This window comes from Clytia hemisphaerica, unplaced genomic scaffold (genome assembly GCF_902728285.1).
Source record: "Clytia hemisphaerica strain Z4C2 unplaced genomic scaffold, Clytia hemisphaerica genome assembly, whole genome shotgun sequence".
Taxonomy (NCBI): Eukaryota; Metazoa; Cnidaria; class Hydrozoa; order Leptothecata; family Clytiidae; genus Clytia; species Clytia hemisphaerica.
The window spans coordinates 40,282-55,447 of NW_027103803.1; the positions used below are offsets into that span (position 1 = coordinate 40,282).

Genomic DNA, 15,166 nt, shown 5'->3' on the forward strand with positions numbered 1-15,166 from the left:
CGGCAAATATTTTGTTCGAATTAGTTTCTCATTTATAATAGTGTCGTTCGAAAAACCCTTCATGCGGAACAGTGCTGTGAAATCAGGCGTTACAAAAAGAAGACTGCGGCTTTTAATGATTTTTTGACGAATAGATTAAGATTTTGTTGTTGTTTTTATCTTTTAGATAAATATAATAGCAACATTCAATATCAGGGTGTACACATTTCAATATTGGTGGACCGATGTTATTCTGATTCGAAATATTTGAAATACGCTTCTTTTTTTCAATTTACAGTGTGTTTTAATTATTGTGCTGATCATAATAGTTCAATTTAAATTAAAATTTTATTCAATGTAATAAAGTTGATAGGTGGTAATAATCAATTGAAATGGATGAAGTATTATGATTGGTCGTTGGTCGGTCACATGATCATTATGAAGCGATTTGTATGGTTCATTTGCTTATTGTCGTGTTATCAACACGTCTCGTCAAAAGACGGTGAGAATATTAACTTGAAATTTTGTGTCTTTCTTTGAATTACGTTTTAATTTTTTGGTTAGGATGCCTCAGAAACAGCCCTACCTTGATGTAGGTGTAATGATAAATGCAAATGCACTTTCAGTGTCAAAAGTTCCTGCGTCTCGGACGGATTTCCGTCTAAGCGGAGTATATAAAGAGGTTTCTTCGTCCCAATATTTGCATGATTTACCAAATTTCAAGAATATTTTTTAATATGCTTTGTAGAGTAGAATCCATTTTCCGTCTCAGACGAAAATCTTTGTTTTGACCACTTATCGACCTGACCACTGTACTCGAAAAGAACAATTTACTTATTATGTGATTTTGACTATTTTTTAGAAAAGAACAGTGGTTCGGTCAAAGGGAATGAACTATCGGATACACAAAAAGTAGCCTTACTTCAATTACACAATGCATTTCGATCCATGGTTCAACCATCCGCTTCTAACATGTATAAGATGGTTTGGGACGATGACCTTGAGCGTATTTCTAAAGATTTTGCTGGTAAATGTATAGTAGCTCATAATCCTGAGCGACATAAAGAAGCTAAACGATTTGATTGGGTTGGGGAGAATATTGCATGGGGTACTGGATCTTGTGGAGATAAAGATTGTGGAGATGTTTATGAGGGAGTTAAAAGATGGTTTACGGAGAGTAAAAGTTATAATTACGATAGTGGCGAATGTTCTGGTAAATGTACGCTTTATACTCAAATGGTGTGGTGGGAAAGTAATAAACTTGGTTGTGGCGCTAAACGGTGTGGTGACCGTACTATATTAGTTTGTAATTACGCACCGGGCGGTAATTATGTTGGACAACGCCCTTATACTCATGGAAAACCATGCTCTAAATGTCCCGACAATTTAACGTGCGAAGATAATTTGTGTGTTGAGAAAACGCAACCGAGTGAGGAACTGATGGATAAAACCTCTAAAAAATGCATTCAAGGTGTCTGCCCGGGAAGCAGTCATCAACAATCATGCCCAGCCCCAGGTACATGTCCTGCAATGGATGGGTGCCCGAACACGTGCAAGCTGCCAGCAACCACGCCCCTTCCACCTTGTCCTCCACCCGGCACTTGCCCCGCCTCTGCTCATTGTCCTAATACCTGTTTACAGCACCACGAGAAAACATGCCCACCTGCAGGGACTTGTCCGGCACCTGTAGGTTGTCCTGATACTTCCTGTAATGTAGTCACCACCAATGTTCCGTTGATTGCTTCAACACAAGTGGCACCCATGGCTGGTGGTAATCAAGGTTAGTGTTCATTTTTCATGCTCACGTTTTATATATAAAACATTGAAGTTTTTTGGAATTTTTAACTTTTAACTTTTTGATGATAAAGCTCCTTAATGTATTTTTAGGGGAAAATTAATTTTCAAAGCTAGAAAATGATGTTGATTACTTTTTCCTTTTTCTTTAGTTTTTTTTAAATTGCAACTGACAAAATCTCAAAAAGATCTTCTGAATTTTTTTCCTTTTAGCTACGAATCTTGGTCCTGGATGGACACCAACACAGGCTAGACTCATGCAAATCGATACAGGGATGACCAGTCTAGTCTGGGGAATTGATGAAACGGAGAAAGCTTTTATTTTATCAGAAGAGAACACGTTACGACCTGTCAATCCTTCCGCTATTACAAGTATACGTCACGTGACTGCAGGAGAGGCTGGTGTATGGTCAATTGATGATTCTGGACGAATTTACTTTCGAATGGGAACAAGCGCTTATAATAGACGAGGTATATTTCGTAAAAATACAGGTCGCAGCTGGTCGCAGTCATACATTTTCTGCTGCTCTGGCTTTTTTCAATTCCACGTTTTTTTTTTCTGAAATTGTATGATACTCCTTCACTTGGTAGAGCACTCTTTAAATGACATATTTTAGTTTTAGTTTTGTATGGTCGAGCTTTACGATATGTTAATCAATAGTCAGTCAATAGTCAGTCAATAGTCAGATTCCGCTCGATGGTCTCTGTTTAAAGCTTGTTATTTGGCCTATTTGGAGTAGAAATAGACCTGTTTGCATTTTTTTTTCAATTTTTGTGTATTTTACAGACCAGAATAAAAAGGTCCTAAAATCACTATTTCTTTAATATAGTTTAATTTAGTCATGATATTGATACGATGATTTACTAATTGTTTGCAAAAAAATCATCTCATGTTTATTAGGTGTTGAATGGAAAGCGATTCCAGGGACATTGAAACAAATCGATTCTGGACCACGTGGTACAGTATGGGGCGTCAATAGGAATGGCCATGTTTTTCGAAGAATCGGTATTCAGTAAGTCATAGTATACAGTTAACTCTCGCTTATTCGAATTTTTTTGAATATTTCTGTAATTCGAACTTGTTTCCACTCCCCGACAAGGAGAAACGTATAGTGTTATGGATATCTTCTTAATGAATTATTGTTACTAAACTTTGTCCAATTGCTAGTGGGGAGCAAAATTGCTTCCTCTAAGAAAAAATCACCCCAAAAAAAATTAATAGCTAATCCTTACTGTAGTCACTGAAACCTTTCACCTTCCGAAATTGATATCCATATTATCATGGTAAACCTAAAAATGTAAAAGCAGCAAATGGACAAAACAGAAAATAAAAGAGACTGCTTATGTTGAACTTTTGTCATCTTTTCGTGACTTCGTCAAATATCAGCCTACATATTTCACGACGTGTTGAATATCGAAAAAAATTCATGTATCAATACTTCTTTTAAAAATACCTTTTTTGTTTCTTAAACTCCTATAGAAACGGAGATTTAGCCGGCACCGGATGGGAGCGTATCGAAGGTGAACTCAAATATGTTTCATGTGGAGAGTTCGGTTGCTGGGGTATACGGCGCGAAGACGACAGTGTGTGTTTCCGTAAAGGTATATCTGAAACGGCGCCACAGGGCCAGCAATGGGTGCCCATCCCTGGTCGTTTGAGAATGATTGAAAGTGGCCCGAACGGTGTGACTGTTGGATTGAACGATGATAACGATGTTTTCGTTAGAAAAGGTGAGTGCTATGTTGGAAGAAATGCTAAACCTGTATTTATTTTACTCTTCTACAAAATTTCCGTAAACTATATACTTTTTTAGGAGAACCATAAATCAAACAATTGGCACAAGTATTCCCATAGGTGTATTTAACCCACTGAAAGACTTATCTAGTTTAAATTGCTTGCAGCAAAACGGACTCTAAATTCACATTGATATTTGGAAAAGGGGTAGTGGAATGCTACTTTGTCAGACCGTTTTGTAATTATACTCTGTCTGCGAAGATTGTAGTTATTTGTATTTGAAGTTTCATAATAAGTAAAACATGTTGACAACAGGTTAGAATGATAGCTTAGAGAACCACATTTTCTTACCCACTCTGAAACCTCTGGCTCAGATTGGTTTTGATATTTGTTTTGGTTTGACCATTATAAAAATGAGAAAAAGAGAATATTGGGAATGAGCTTTGTCGGTATTTTGCCAAGTTTACCACAAAGTTGTTCTTTTTCAACTTGTCTTCTCCCTGACCTTCGTCTTCGTCAAAAACCTGATTTGACTTTTATTTTTACAAAGACAACATAGAAGAACCATTTTTAGCCGACATGAGACCTATTTGGGTAAAAGAAACTTAAAAAAAAAACATTTCTTTTTCCTGACTATGTAACATTTCTTTTTCTTTCTTTTTCTTTCAGGCATCCGTATTGACAATCCACAAGGTACGGAATGGGTTCGTTTGACCATCAAATTATTGCACGTGACAGTTGGTGATCGTGGTGTGATCGGTATCAAACAAGATGGCATGGTCGCCGTTCATACACGTAAGATTATTCACTTTTTCTCACATAAGTGTTCCCGTTTCATTTCATATCATGACAGTGTCTGCCTATTGTTGTATTATGCTGATATAAACTAAAAAATGTTTTTCGTTTCCTTTTTCTGACCAATCTTGCTCCTCCAATGTGAAAAAGTGATGAGTAAGCAAACGATATCACTCTTATTTAAAAACAAAACCTTTAACACCGCAGCAAACCGTTGTATGAAGGTAGAGCGTTCAGTTACGGTGCGTAAGGTTCGACCCCTTACCAGGTCATACCAAAGACTTCAAAATGGTACTTGATTCTCAGCAATCAAAGAGGAGGAGGACTAATCATCAAGTAGATAGCTTTTTTGAAAGAGGGGCTTTTGAGTCTCTTCTGGCTACGGTCGCAAGACACTTAATGATACATGAAACTGGTGACGAAGGGGGGTTTATCTCTTCTCTCAACCTAATATGATTGTTTGTTATTATCATGAAAATTGTTAAAACAACGAAATCTTTGAACTAGAATCTAAAAATGCATGTCAATTTGTTTGTCCGGATATTTTAGTTCAGCGTTGGAATAAAAATTGTCGAATTCATTTAAAATGTTATCGATTCGATAGTTATGCTCCCTGGTATCCTTTTCTCATATTTTAAAAGTTTTTTAGATTTTTTTTTCTTTACAGAATTGACGTTCGCAGAATTTCAAATGCAATCTCCTATCCCAACTATGCCTGCAACAGTAATCGCCCACCACCCAACTACCATGCGCCCTCATACAAAGGTTTTCCACCCTACCTCCTCACCAATGCACCTTCCTTCAACTACACCTCAGTTGATTCAGGAACCGGACGATCGGGAGCACGATTCAACGGCCACAACGGCAGACTTTTTAAAGAAAATCAAACAGAGCACCGTAAAAAGTAAAGAGAAAACTAACTTGAATATTACCCCAGATATTGCTTCAAAAATTTTAAAACTCATTGAAACGAAAAGTCAGAGTTACGAGAAAGCACATAAATCAGCTGCAGCTATAGATCAACCAAAACCCAAATCTGAATTGGAAGAACAAGCTACGCCAGCCGCCCAAGATGACACACCCACTGCCAAATCAACGCCCCCTGAGACACACTTAAAGGACGAAGAAAACGTTCAAGTTCCTGTAATTAAACAGCACGACGAAGAGACAAAAGCAACTAGCATTACTTCTCATCATTTGCCATCAACAGAGGATGATGTAGAATACCCAGCGCCTAAGCTAGGTATGTTTAAATTGAAAACTCAACCTGTCGCGACGAACGCTTTAGAGAAGGAACCGATCGTCCGAAAAATCTCCACAGCGGTGGCAACACCTCAATCGAATGCTCCTGTTGCTCAACCAAAACCGGTTGAAAGTGTCATTACTAAAACCTTAGCAGATTCTCCTCGGCCTGCAGGTCCCTCGATCATGCAACCAGTCGTTCAACGTGTCGTTCAAGTACAGCCTGCCGTTCAAGTACAGTCTGTCGCACCAGTTGTTCAAGCTCCGATAGTTCAGAATCAAGCACCGATCGTTCAAGCTCCACCAGCACCAGTTGCTCAGATTCAAGCACCGGTTGTCCAAGCCGTACCTGCTGCTGCACCTCAAGCACCTGTAAGTCTACCTCACCTGCAAGCCTTTTCTCTGTACAATAAACATAAGATGCATGTAAATACTTTAACCTTTCCAGTTTCCAGCGCGCAACATTTTTCTATCTTCAGCCCGTCTGCGTACAACATTTTTTGCAGAAAATGCAATTTTCACAAGATCGGTCATAACTTTTTATGAACTTTAAGTGAACTTCAGGGAAAACCCATCATAAATTTTTTGAAAGCCCTACCTTTCTCCTTTCTAAATATGTTTAACTGAGTGCTCAAATTAGATTTGGACAGAAATTATGAAACTAAACATAAGGTGTAAAAAGTCATTTTTAGTGCAAAAGTTAATAAAACTTCGATTGTTTCTTATCGGAAATTTCACATTGATTCTGATTTTTTAATCAGTTTTACCGTATCTCTAACGGTTTAAACGGGATCCGACCAAATGTAAAGGTCATTTTCAAAACGTAACAGATACGTTATTCGGGACGTATGCAGGACGTAAGAGATACGTCTTTTGGGCGTCTTTTGGACGTCTTTTGGGCTGGAAAGGTTAATAAGAAAACCGATTAAAACTAGTGAGGAGTTTCTATTTATCTACAAGCCTCTGAACGCACTTTGAAATCATAGATATATGGAATTTTAAAAAGCCTTGGTGGCTACGAGATCTTCAATGTCAGTCTCTAAATGTACAATGTTAGCGTTGAAACATAATGAACAAAGTTCATTATTATATTAAAATTAATCACTTTACTCTGTGCTTGTGTAATCACTTTACTCTGTGCTTTTGTAATCACTTTTCTCTGCGCTTTTGTTCGAAACCTAGATTCAATCAAAACAAAAAAAGCTGATAAAATTATTCAATACTCCATCTTTCTAGACGATCACGATTTCACATGAGCTTGCACGTTCGTGTTGCGCCGTACCGGACAGCGTGTGTGCCATACCACGGGATTGTGCCGGTTACATTGAGTGCCGTGGTTATGATGGGAGTTATAAAGCATGCACCAGAGGGACGGTATTCAATCCACTCACCAATATCTGTGATAATCCAAGAAATGTCGATTGTGAAACCTCCAAACAAGGTTTGTCTTACTCGGAATTTCGATTCTTCATAGTAGTAATTATTTTATTAGACTTATTCATAAATATGCGCCATTGCAATGTCTTCTGACGTTACATGGATTCAATAGCTAATTGGTTGTAAGTGACGTAAAATCAGTCACTAACGTCACTTTCAACCAATCAGCTGTTGAGTCCGTGGAAGACATTGCGTAATGATGCATATTATGAATTTAATAGTCTTCCTTCGAAACGTCGTAGTAGAGGCTTGGATAATCTCAATGAATAGTGAACAATTCAATGAAACATACAATGATAAATGTTTTTTTTATAAACATAACGCTTATAAGCATATGAAGGCCAGCCTGAAATATTTTTCATGTGGTCAATTTTGCAATGGGTAGATATAAAAATATAATATGATAAAGGCCAAATCAATTATTTTTCTACAATTTTGTACCAACCCATATATTTATTTCAATCCAGTTACACCAAACATGCAAAGTCAAATCCAACAGCCGCAAGCAGTAGCAACTTCGTTCATTCAACAACAACAACCACCACAACAAGCTTTTACAGCAACCACAAGTGAAACAGAACCAGGTATTGAATCATAAATTTATTACAAGTTTGTACGAAAAACGACAAACCAGCAGATAATAAAATATTTGAATTTTCAAATAAAACTGCAAGGTTGCTTGCAACACTATGAATGTATAATAGAGCTACCGTCAAGAAAAACAAACCGACAATTCAGAATATTCAAAAATTCAAAACCAAAATTTCTAACCAAATTCAAAAAATTCACATTTATTTCTTTTTCTTCAGTAGTCTCAGCACCTGTTACAATCGATCAATCTCAACAACAACCACCACTAATCACCGCCCCTCCACCCGTTGTATTGGAAGCACCACCGGTACCACCTCCGCCACCCCCTCCCCCTGCACCCATGGTCCAAACCTATGCTCAACCACAGCCTGTACAGCAAATACAACAGTCGGTTATGGCTGCGCAACCTGTGACCGCTGAATCGAGTAATGAGAACATCCAACCAAGAGTGCAGCCACCCAAATCAGGTAAATAATAACGATAGTTATTTAGATTCGCCAAGTAAGTTCCAATCTGTCAATTATTTCAAATTTGAAAAAAAGATTTCTTCACATTGAATCGGAGAGAATATTTGGTCAAAACTTTCAAATATTTAAAATCTTTCGTAATTGAGAAATGTTTTCATCAGAAGTCTCAATCTTGGTCGAAAAAATAATTGTTGAAAAGTCTTTCGTCAAATACTTTAACTTGGGAAAGTGTTTCGTCAAATACTTTGAATGTGATCTTATTTTAATTTGAGAAAATCTTTCGTCAAATTATCTTGAGAAAATCTTATACTTGAAAATCTTTCGTCAAATACTTTGAATTTGAGAAAATCTTATTTTAACTTGAGAAAATCTTTCGTCAAATACTTAAAAATCTTTCGTCAAATACTTTGAATTTGAGAAAATTTTTTGAGAAAATCTTTCGTCAATACTTAAAATCGCTCGTCAAATACTTTGAATTTGAAAAGAAAATCTTTCGTCAAATACTTAAAAATCTTTCGTCAAATACTTTGAATTTGAGAGAATCTTTTGAGAAAATCTTTCGTCAAATACTTAAAAATCTTTCGTCAAATACTTTGAATTTGAGAAAATCTTTTGAGAAAATCTTTCGTCAAATACTTAAAAATCTTTCGTCAAATACTTTGAATTTGAGAAAATCTTTCGTCAAATACTTAAAAATCTTTCGTCAAATACTTAAAAATCTTTCGTCAAATACTTTGAATTTGAGAAAATCTTTCGTCAAATACTTAAAAATCTCTCGTCAAATTAAAAAATCTTCGTCAAATATTTTGAATCTTGAGAGAAAATCTTTTGAAAAAATCTTTCGTCAAATACTTAAAAATCTCGTCAAATACTTTGATTTCGAAATACTTTTGAGAAAATCTTTCGTCAAATACTTAAAAAAATCTTTCGTCAAATACTTTGAATTTGAGAAAATCTTTCGTCAAATACTTAAAAATCTTTCGTCAAATACTTAAAAATCTTTCGTCAAATACTTTGAATTTGAGAGAATCTTTTGAGAAAATCTTTCGTCAAATACTTAAAAATCTCTCGTCAAATACTTTGAATTTGAGAAAATCTTTTGAGAAAATCTTTCGTCAAATACTTAAAAATCTTTCGTCAAATACTTTGAATTTGAGAAAATCTTTCGTCAAATACTTAAAAATCTTTCGTCAAATACTTTGAATTTGAGAAAATTTTTTGAGAAAATCTTTCGTCAAATACTTAAAAAAAATCTTTCGTCAATACTACTTAAAATCTTTTCAAATCTCAAATACTGAAATCTTTTGAAAATCTTTTAATTAAAGTCAAATACTTTGATTTGAGAAAATCTTTCGTCAAATACTTAAAATTTTTTCGTCAAAATCTTTTCGTCAATACTTAGAAAATCTTTCGTCAAATACTTAAAAATCTTTCGTCAAATACTTAAAAATCTCTCGTCAAATACTTTGAATTTGAGAGAATCTTTTGAGAAAATCTTTCGTCAAATACTTTGAAAAAATCTCTCGTCAAATACTTTGAATTTGAGAAAATCTTTTGAGAAAATCTTTCGTCAAATACTTAAAAATCTTTCGTCAAATACTTTGAATTTGAGAAAATCTTTCGTCAAATACTTAAAAATCTTTCGTCAAATACTTAAAAATCTCTCGTCAAATACTTTGAATTTGAGAGAATCTTTTGAGAAAATCTTTCGTCAAATACTTAAAAATCTTTCGTCAAATACTTTGAATTTGAGAAAATCTTTTGAGAAAATCTTTCGTCAAATACTTAAAAATCTTTCGTCAAATACTTAAAAATCTCTCGTCAATACTTGAAAAATCTTTTGAGAAATCTTTCGAGAATCCTTGAAAATCTTTCGTCAAATACTTTGAATGGAGAGAACTTTTGAGAAAATCTTCGTCAATAACTTAAAAATCTCTCGTTCAAATACTTTGAATTGAGAAAATCTTTTGAGAAAATTTTCGTCAAATACTTAAAATCGTAGAAAATTTGGAGAAAAAAATCTTCGTCAAATCGTAAAAATTTTCGCAAATACTTAAACGCTTTCGGAAAATCTTTCAAATTGAAACACTTTTCGTCAAATACTTTGAATTTGAGAGAATCTTTTGAGAAAATCTTTCGTCAAATACTTTGAATTTGAGAAAATCTTTTGAGAAAATCTTTCAAAGCGCCGGGCACTTTTGTAGCAAAGTGACGTTAGATTGCTGCTACGCTACAATGCAACATCTTTTCGTCAATCTATATTTTTACATACAAAATACAAGGTATATTGTACTCTTTTTAACCAACCAGATTGCTGATATTTTTTGGATCGCCGATAATTGAAATTTTTTCGTCAAATATTTTAACTTGAGAAAATTTTTCATCAAATACTTTTGAGAGAATTTGAGCGAATCTTTTATTTGGTCGAAATATTTTTTTCAATATTTGAAAATCTTGAGAAAATCTTCTGTCAAGTTTTATTTTTCAGAAAGTCTTCCGCAAGATATTTCGTCAAATAGGAATAGGAAAATCTTTCATCAAATGTTTCAATTTTGAGAAAGGTTTTTGTCACACACTCTGAATTAGAGAGAATCTTTCGTCAAAATTTTTAACCTTTTTACATGTTCCGTCAAATGGTTACATTTCGAGAAAATATTTCGCCAAATATTATTATTTTTTCGTCGCGGCCACACGACAAGATAATATAAAAGGTTTTTTTTTTATTTTTGAGAAAATCTTCTGTAAAATGTTGACAATCTTTCGTCAAAAGTAATTTGGAGATCAGCCAATTACCAATTGGTGTTTCAATATTAGAAAGTCTTTCGTCAAATTGTTACATTTTGACGAAATCTACCCTACCAAGGACTCGGGGCTTAAATAACTGACCTGACTAGCGGCACATCCCCGTACCTCTTTTCGCTTAAGTTTACATACCTAATCGATGACTATTTCCCTTTCCAGATGATGATGGTGTGTTACGTGAAGTGTGGTTCAATCTTGGACTTTCACCTTTGTTGACGACACTAACCAACAACCCACGTTTCCCTTCATCTCCGGATGAATACATCATCTTGGATAAGTTTGAAGCACCTCCCAATGCTGGTGATGGTTATGGACAACGATTGTCTACATATTATAAAGTAATACATTTTTCTATATGTTATATTATTCAATAATCATTAACTTTCATGTATTTAGGTATCTCTCTCCCTCTTTTAACTTTCATGTCAAGCTTTAAAACGTTGGGAATAGTTAAATTCATGCAGAAAAGAATATATATTTATTCTTGAAATGTCCATAAGATTAACAAAGGTTTAACCTCTAATTTAACATGCTTCAAAAATATTCATTCTACTCGGGCTAAAATGGTTTCGTAAACCACCAGTATTCCTGGTCACACTCGCATTGCTTGGTAACTCTAAAAGCAACACCGACTTACTGATTTATGTAAATACGAAAAAACCTTTAATATTTTTCAGGCACCATTGACGGGCAATTATGTGTTTTACCTAGCCTGTGATAACGAATGTGAGTTATGGATGAGCCCGGATACCGAAGAAATACGTTCCAATCTCGTGTTGGAACTGAAGAAAGGACATTATACATCTTTCAGACAATGGCACAAGTGAGTAAACAAAAATCGAAGCTTATTTTTTAAGAGACGCAGTAGTTTAAGTAGTTTAATGGTTATCAGCCTCGACCGTATAGGATGTTGGAGTTAAATCGCATACCGTAGCGATTCTAAAAATATACATCAAAATTACTGTTTGTCCGAGTTTTAATCCCATTGCATTAATTGCTTTTGCACGTTATTTACACTTATTGACAATACAAAGTAATAATTTGCGCGCATAACGAATCAAGATGAAAAGGATTGTGGGATTGAATTTCTGTCAAATGTTAAAAATAATAATTATGACATTTGCATAGCAGTGCGCTATTCCCACTCGGTGTTTTGATTCACTTAGAATTAGTGGATGTACCTTCGCGCCCGGGTCGACCCTTGCCATGTGAGGGGAATCGGGTACCATGCTTAGATACAAAGGTGAACGGATATATGCCGTGCTCTGTGGTGTGAGTGTTAAAACTTGTCAGGTTCGATCATGTAAGGATACACTGTCCTCCCGAGTCGTCCGCGTAGAGTTACACCAGCAACTCTATACTCTCAGGTACCTAGGAAGGTCTGAAATGCTGGGAGCTATCTATTGTTTAGACTAAGTTTGAAGTTTGGGAATAGTCTAGCAAGCTAGACGACTAATTCTGACATAGTAGAAATAAAAAAAAAAGTAATGGAGGGAGCAAATTTAAGTCTTAGTTTATACAAACTATTATCATATAGCTACCTACTGTATTACACGCATTATAAACGAATCCAGTCAAGTTTGGGAAGAGTTAAGAAACTTGAATTTTTTAACAAATAATGTTAACATTATAGTGTTAAAATTTTCTTTTTAGGTATCCAGACCAACAAACATCACGGGAGATCGCACTACAACAAGGAGAATATTATTTCTTGGAAAGTTTCATGAAGGAAGGTTCTGGTGGAGATGACCTGAGTGTAGGTGTTCGTCTTCCCGATGGTAAATTCGAGCTACCAATATCATCGAATCTCTTCCTAGTGCCAGGTAAGGAGTTTATGTTGCACATTCCTAACTTTTTCTTTTTCTCTAGGAATGGCACTTACGAAGATAGTTAGTAAATTGTTACTGAAAAAAGTCGCTTATCGTCGTTAATTCTTTGAATATAATAGCCTTTTGCAATGGTATAGTGAATATTCCAGACAATTAATTCATTTATTGTTTCATTCGTTCCAGGTGAATCAAGTTCATCCAGTGATTCTGTCTCCAAACCACCGCCAGTTTCTCCATCCGTCAGTGCTGGTGAAACGGTTTCAAAACCGGGTGAAGAACAAACTTCAGATTTTATCGGGAACACGGAAGCAACCAGTACATATAGAGCAGAAGATCTCGATCCACAACCTCAACATTTAGTTGAAGCGATACTCAACGAAAAACCGTTATTAAATAAACTTCAGAACGAGGCTGACCAAGATTATGAAGCAACGGTTGCTAACAATCCAAATAATATTCCTGGCAGTGATATGTATCTCCGTCATAATCCAGATACTAATCTCGAACCTAAGTTATCACTTATGGAGAGTATAAAGCGAAACCATATTCCCCGTAATATTCTAATGAATTTGAGAAAGAATAGAACTATGTTATCTCCATCATCTTCAGACAAGGTGCGATCTATAAAACGTGATATTAAAGAGGATAGTAATGATGATTTGAATCGAAAAGCGAAAGTGAAATTAAAACGAGCCTTGCTGAAACGTTTAAAATATCTAACCCACAAAGCGGTGAAATGAGGTCGAATTCTGTGTTAACAACTTGTTGTGGATAAGCTAACGGTTGAAGATATTTAATTTTCTGGCAAAGACTATTCAGTGAGAATCTTCCTCGTCAAGATAATATGTTTACAGTAGTGTTTATTCATTCTTTATTGATCGAGGAAAGACTTGGTAACGTTTTGAGCTGGCTGACTTTGTCGCCAAAACAGTATCATTTTATTGATCCAATTATACGAAATGTAACTTTCATATGAAAGACCCCAGGCTCATTGCCTATTGGAGATTCAAACTTTTAGGATTTTATAGTAAATTTTATTGGTAATGTTTTGGTAATTTTTGAATTTCATCTCTCAAGTAACCTGAGATCAGATTGTGATTGTTTTCTGCCCACCACGCTGAATCTCTAAAGGAATGGATAAAAACATAACAATCTGACGAATATGCAATCTCGAATTTGTAAGGACCGCGCTCCTTTAATAAGACTGGTTGTTTAAAAATAGGGCGCCGTATCAGGAAAATTTAGTTTTTGACTTTCCGGTGCACAACAAGATTCTTGTTGTAGAATTTTCCGCGGGAGGACTTTTTTCCTCAGATGGTTAATTTTCAAGCGTTTTCAGAGGTTTACCGTGCGCGCGTACGAAAATTATTACCAGCTGTTATCAGGTTACCCTCGAGTGGCCGTTTTGGTGGATCTCTGGCTAACTGTCGAGTTCGATTGGTTAAATTAAGCCCGCCCCTTTAAGTTGCTTACCTAACAAAACCTAGATTAGTATTTTTGTACAATATTTAAGTATTTTTATAATTTGTAAATAAACAATACAATAGATAAACGATAAAGGATGATTTCAAAAAGAATATTGTCAATTACATTCCATTATTTAATCTGCAATTAAAATTCCGTGAATTTTTACTTGACCATGAAAACCTCAAAACAGGATTTTGCTAGTCTTTTATCACCACACCACCGTAGGCTTCTGTTCATCCTCTAGCGAAAAAAGTTTCTTATAGAGTTTCTTATATATAGGAAGTATATCAATTCATGTTATGCACCATTGCAGTGTATTCCAACATTACATCACGGACCCAATAGCTGATTGGTTGTAAGTGACGTAAAATCAGTCAATACGTCACTTTCAACCAATCAGCTGTTGGGTCCTTGAAAGACATTGCAATGGTGCATATCATGAATAGAGATCTGTGATTCAGACTACCAATATCGTAAATATATGAGTCTATTTCCATGTTGACGTTGTTTCCTTGTCACATTTCGTTGTTTTATCATCCATTCAAGATATATGGGTAGTTGTTTGTTTGGATACAGGCTTGAACAGTATAGACAAACATTTTATATAAGAGTTATTCCGAGAAAAATTTCCAGAGATCATCATTTTTTCTCTCAACTGAAAAAGTTCAGATTGCATCATCAACCTCTGAAATTTTTGTAGGAATATTAAAATTCACCTAAAAATATGTTAGATGTTAGATCACCGACCTATGTAGAAATTTCAGAGGATAAGAGATAGCTAGTAGTAGAAAGCCTTGTGATCTTGAAAATTGATGGACATCGTAATGTCAATATAACTGTCTATTCTGTTAAGTTGTTGTTGATGATCTTATCTAGATGTTTATCTTTCAGATCAGGACTCGATGTTAACATATAATCAAAGACACTTTAACTGGGTTTAAGTGTGTGTAAAGTGATTGGCGATTTGTGTGTGAAATGTTTTGTGAGATCGTTTGATGTAAGTGTTTAAAGTTCTGTGAGCATCTGCA

At 35.2% G+C, this 15,166-nt stretch overlaps 1 protein-coding gene across 2 annotated transcripts; it reads left to right on the forward strand.

Moving 5' to 3' along the window:
* Positions 1 to 275: 275 nt before the first annotated feature.
* On the forward strand, positions 276 to 14,427 carry LOC136806327 (uncharacterized). 2 transcript variants are annotated; one of them, XM_067062881.1, is made up of 15 exons: positions 276 to 481; positions 842 to 1,759; positions 1,987 to 2,244; positions 2,675 to 2,786; positions 3,254 to 3,504; positions 4,178 to 4,303; positions 4,971 to 5,917; positions 6,782 to 6,986; positions 7,450 to 7,566; positions 7,792 to 8,040; positions 11,002 to 11,180; positions 11,520 to 11,665; positions 12,496 to 12,665; positions 12,855 to 13,698; positions 13,986 to 14,427. In XM_067062881.1, the coding sequence occupies exons 1-14, from the start codon at positions 376 to 378 to the stop codon at positions 13,409 to 13,411; spliced, it is 4,341 nt and encodes a 1,446-aa protein (XP_066918982.1). In that variant the 5' UTR covers positions 276 to 375; the 3' UTR covers positions 13,412 to 13,698; positions 13,986 to 14,427. The 2 variants fall into 2 exon arrangements, with proteins under 2 accessions (XP_066918982.1, XP_066918983.1); XM_067062882.1 differs by having other exon boundaries at positions 7,795 to 8,040; positions 13,986 to 14,268.
* Positions 14,428 to 15,166: the final 739 nt, after the last annotated feature.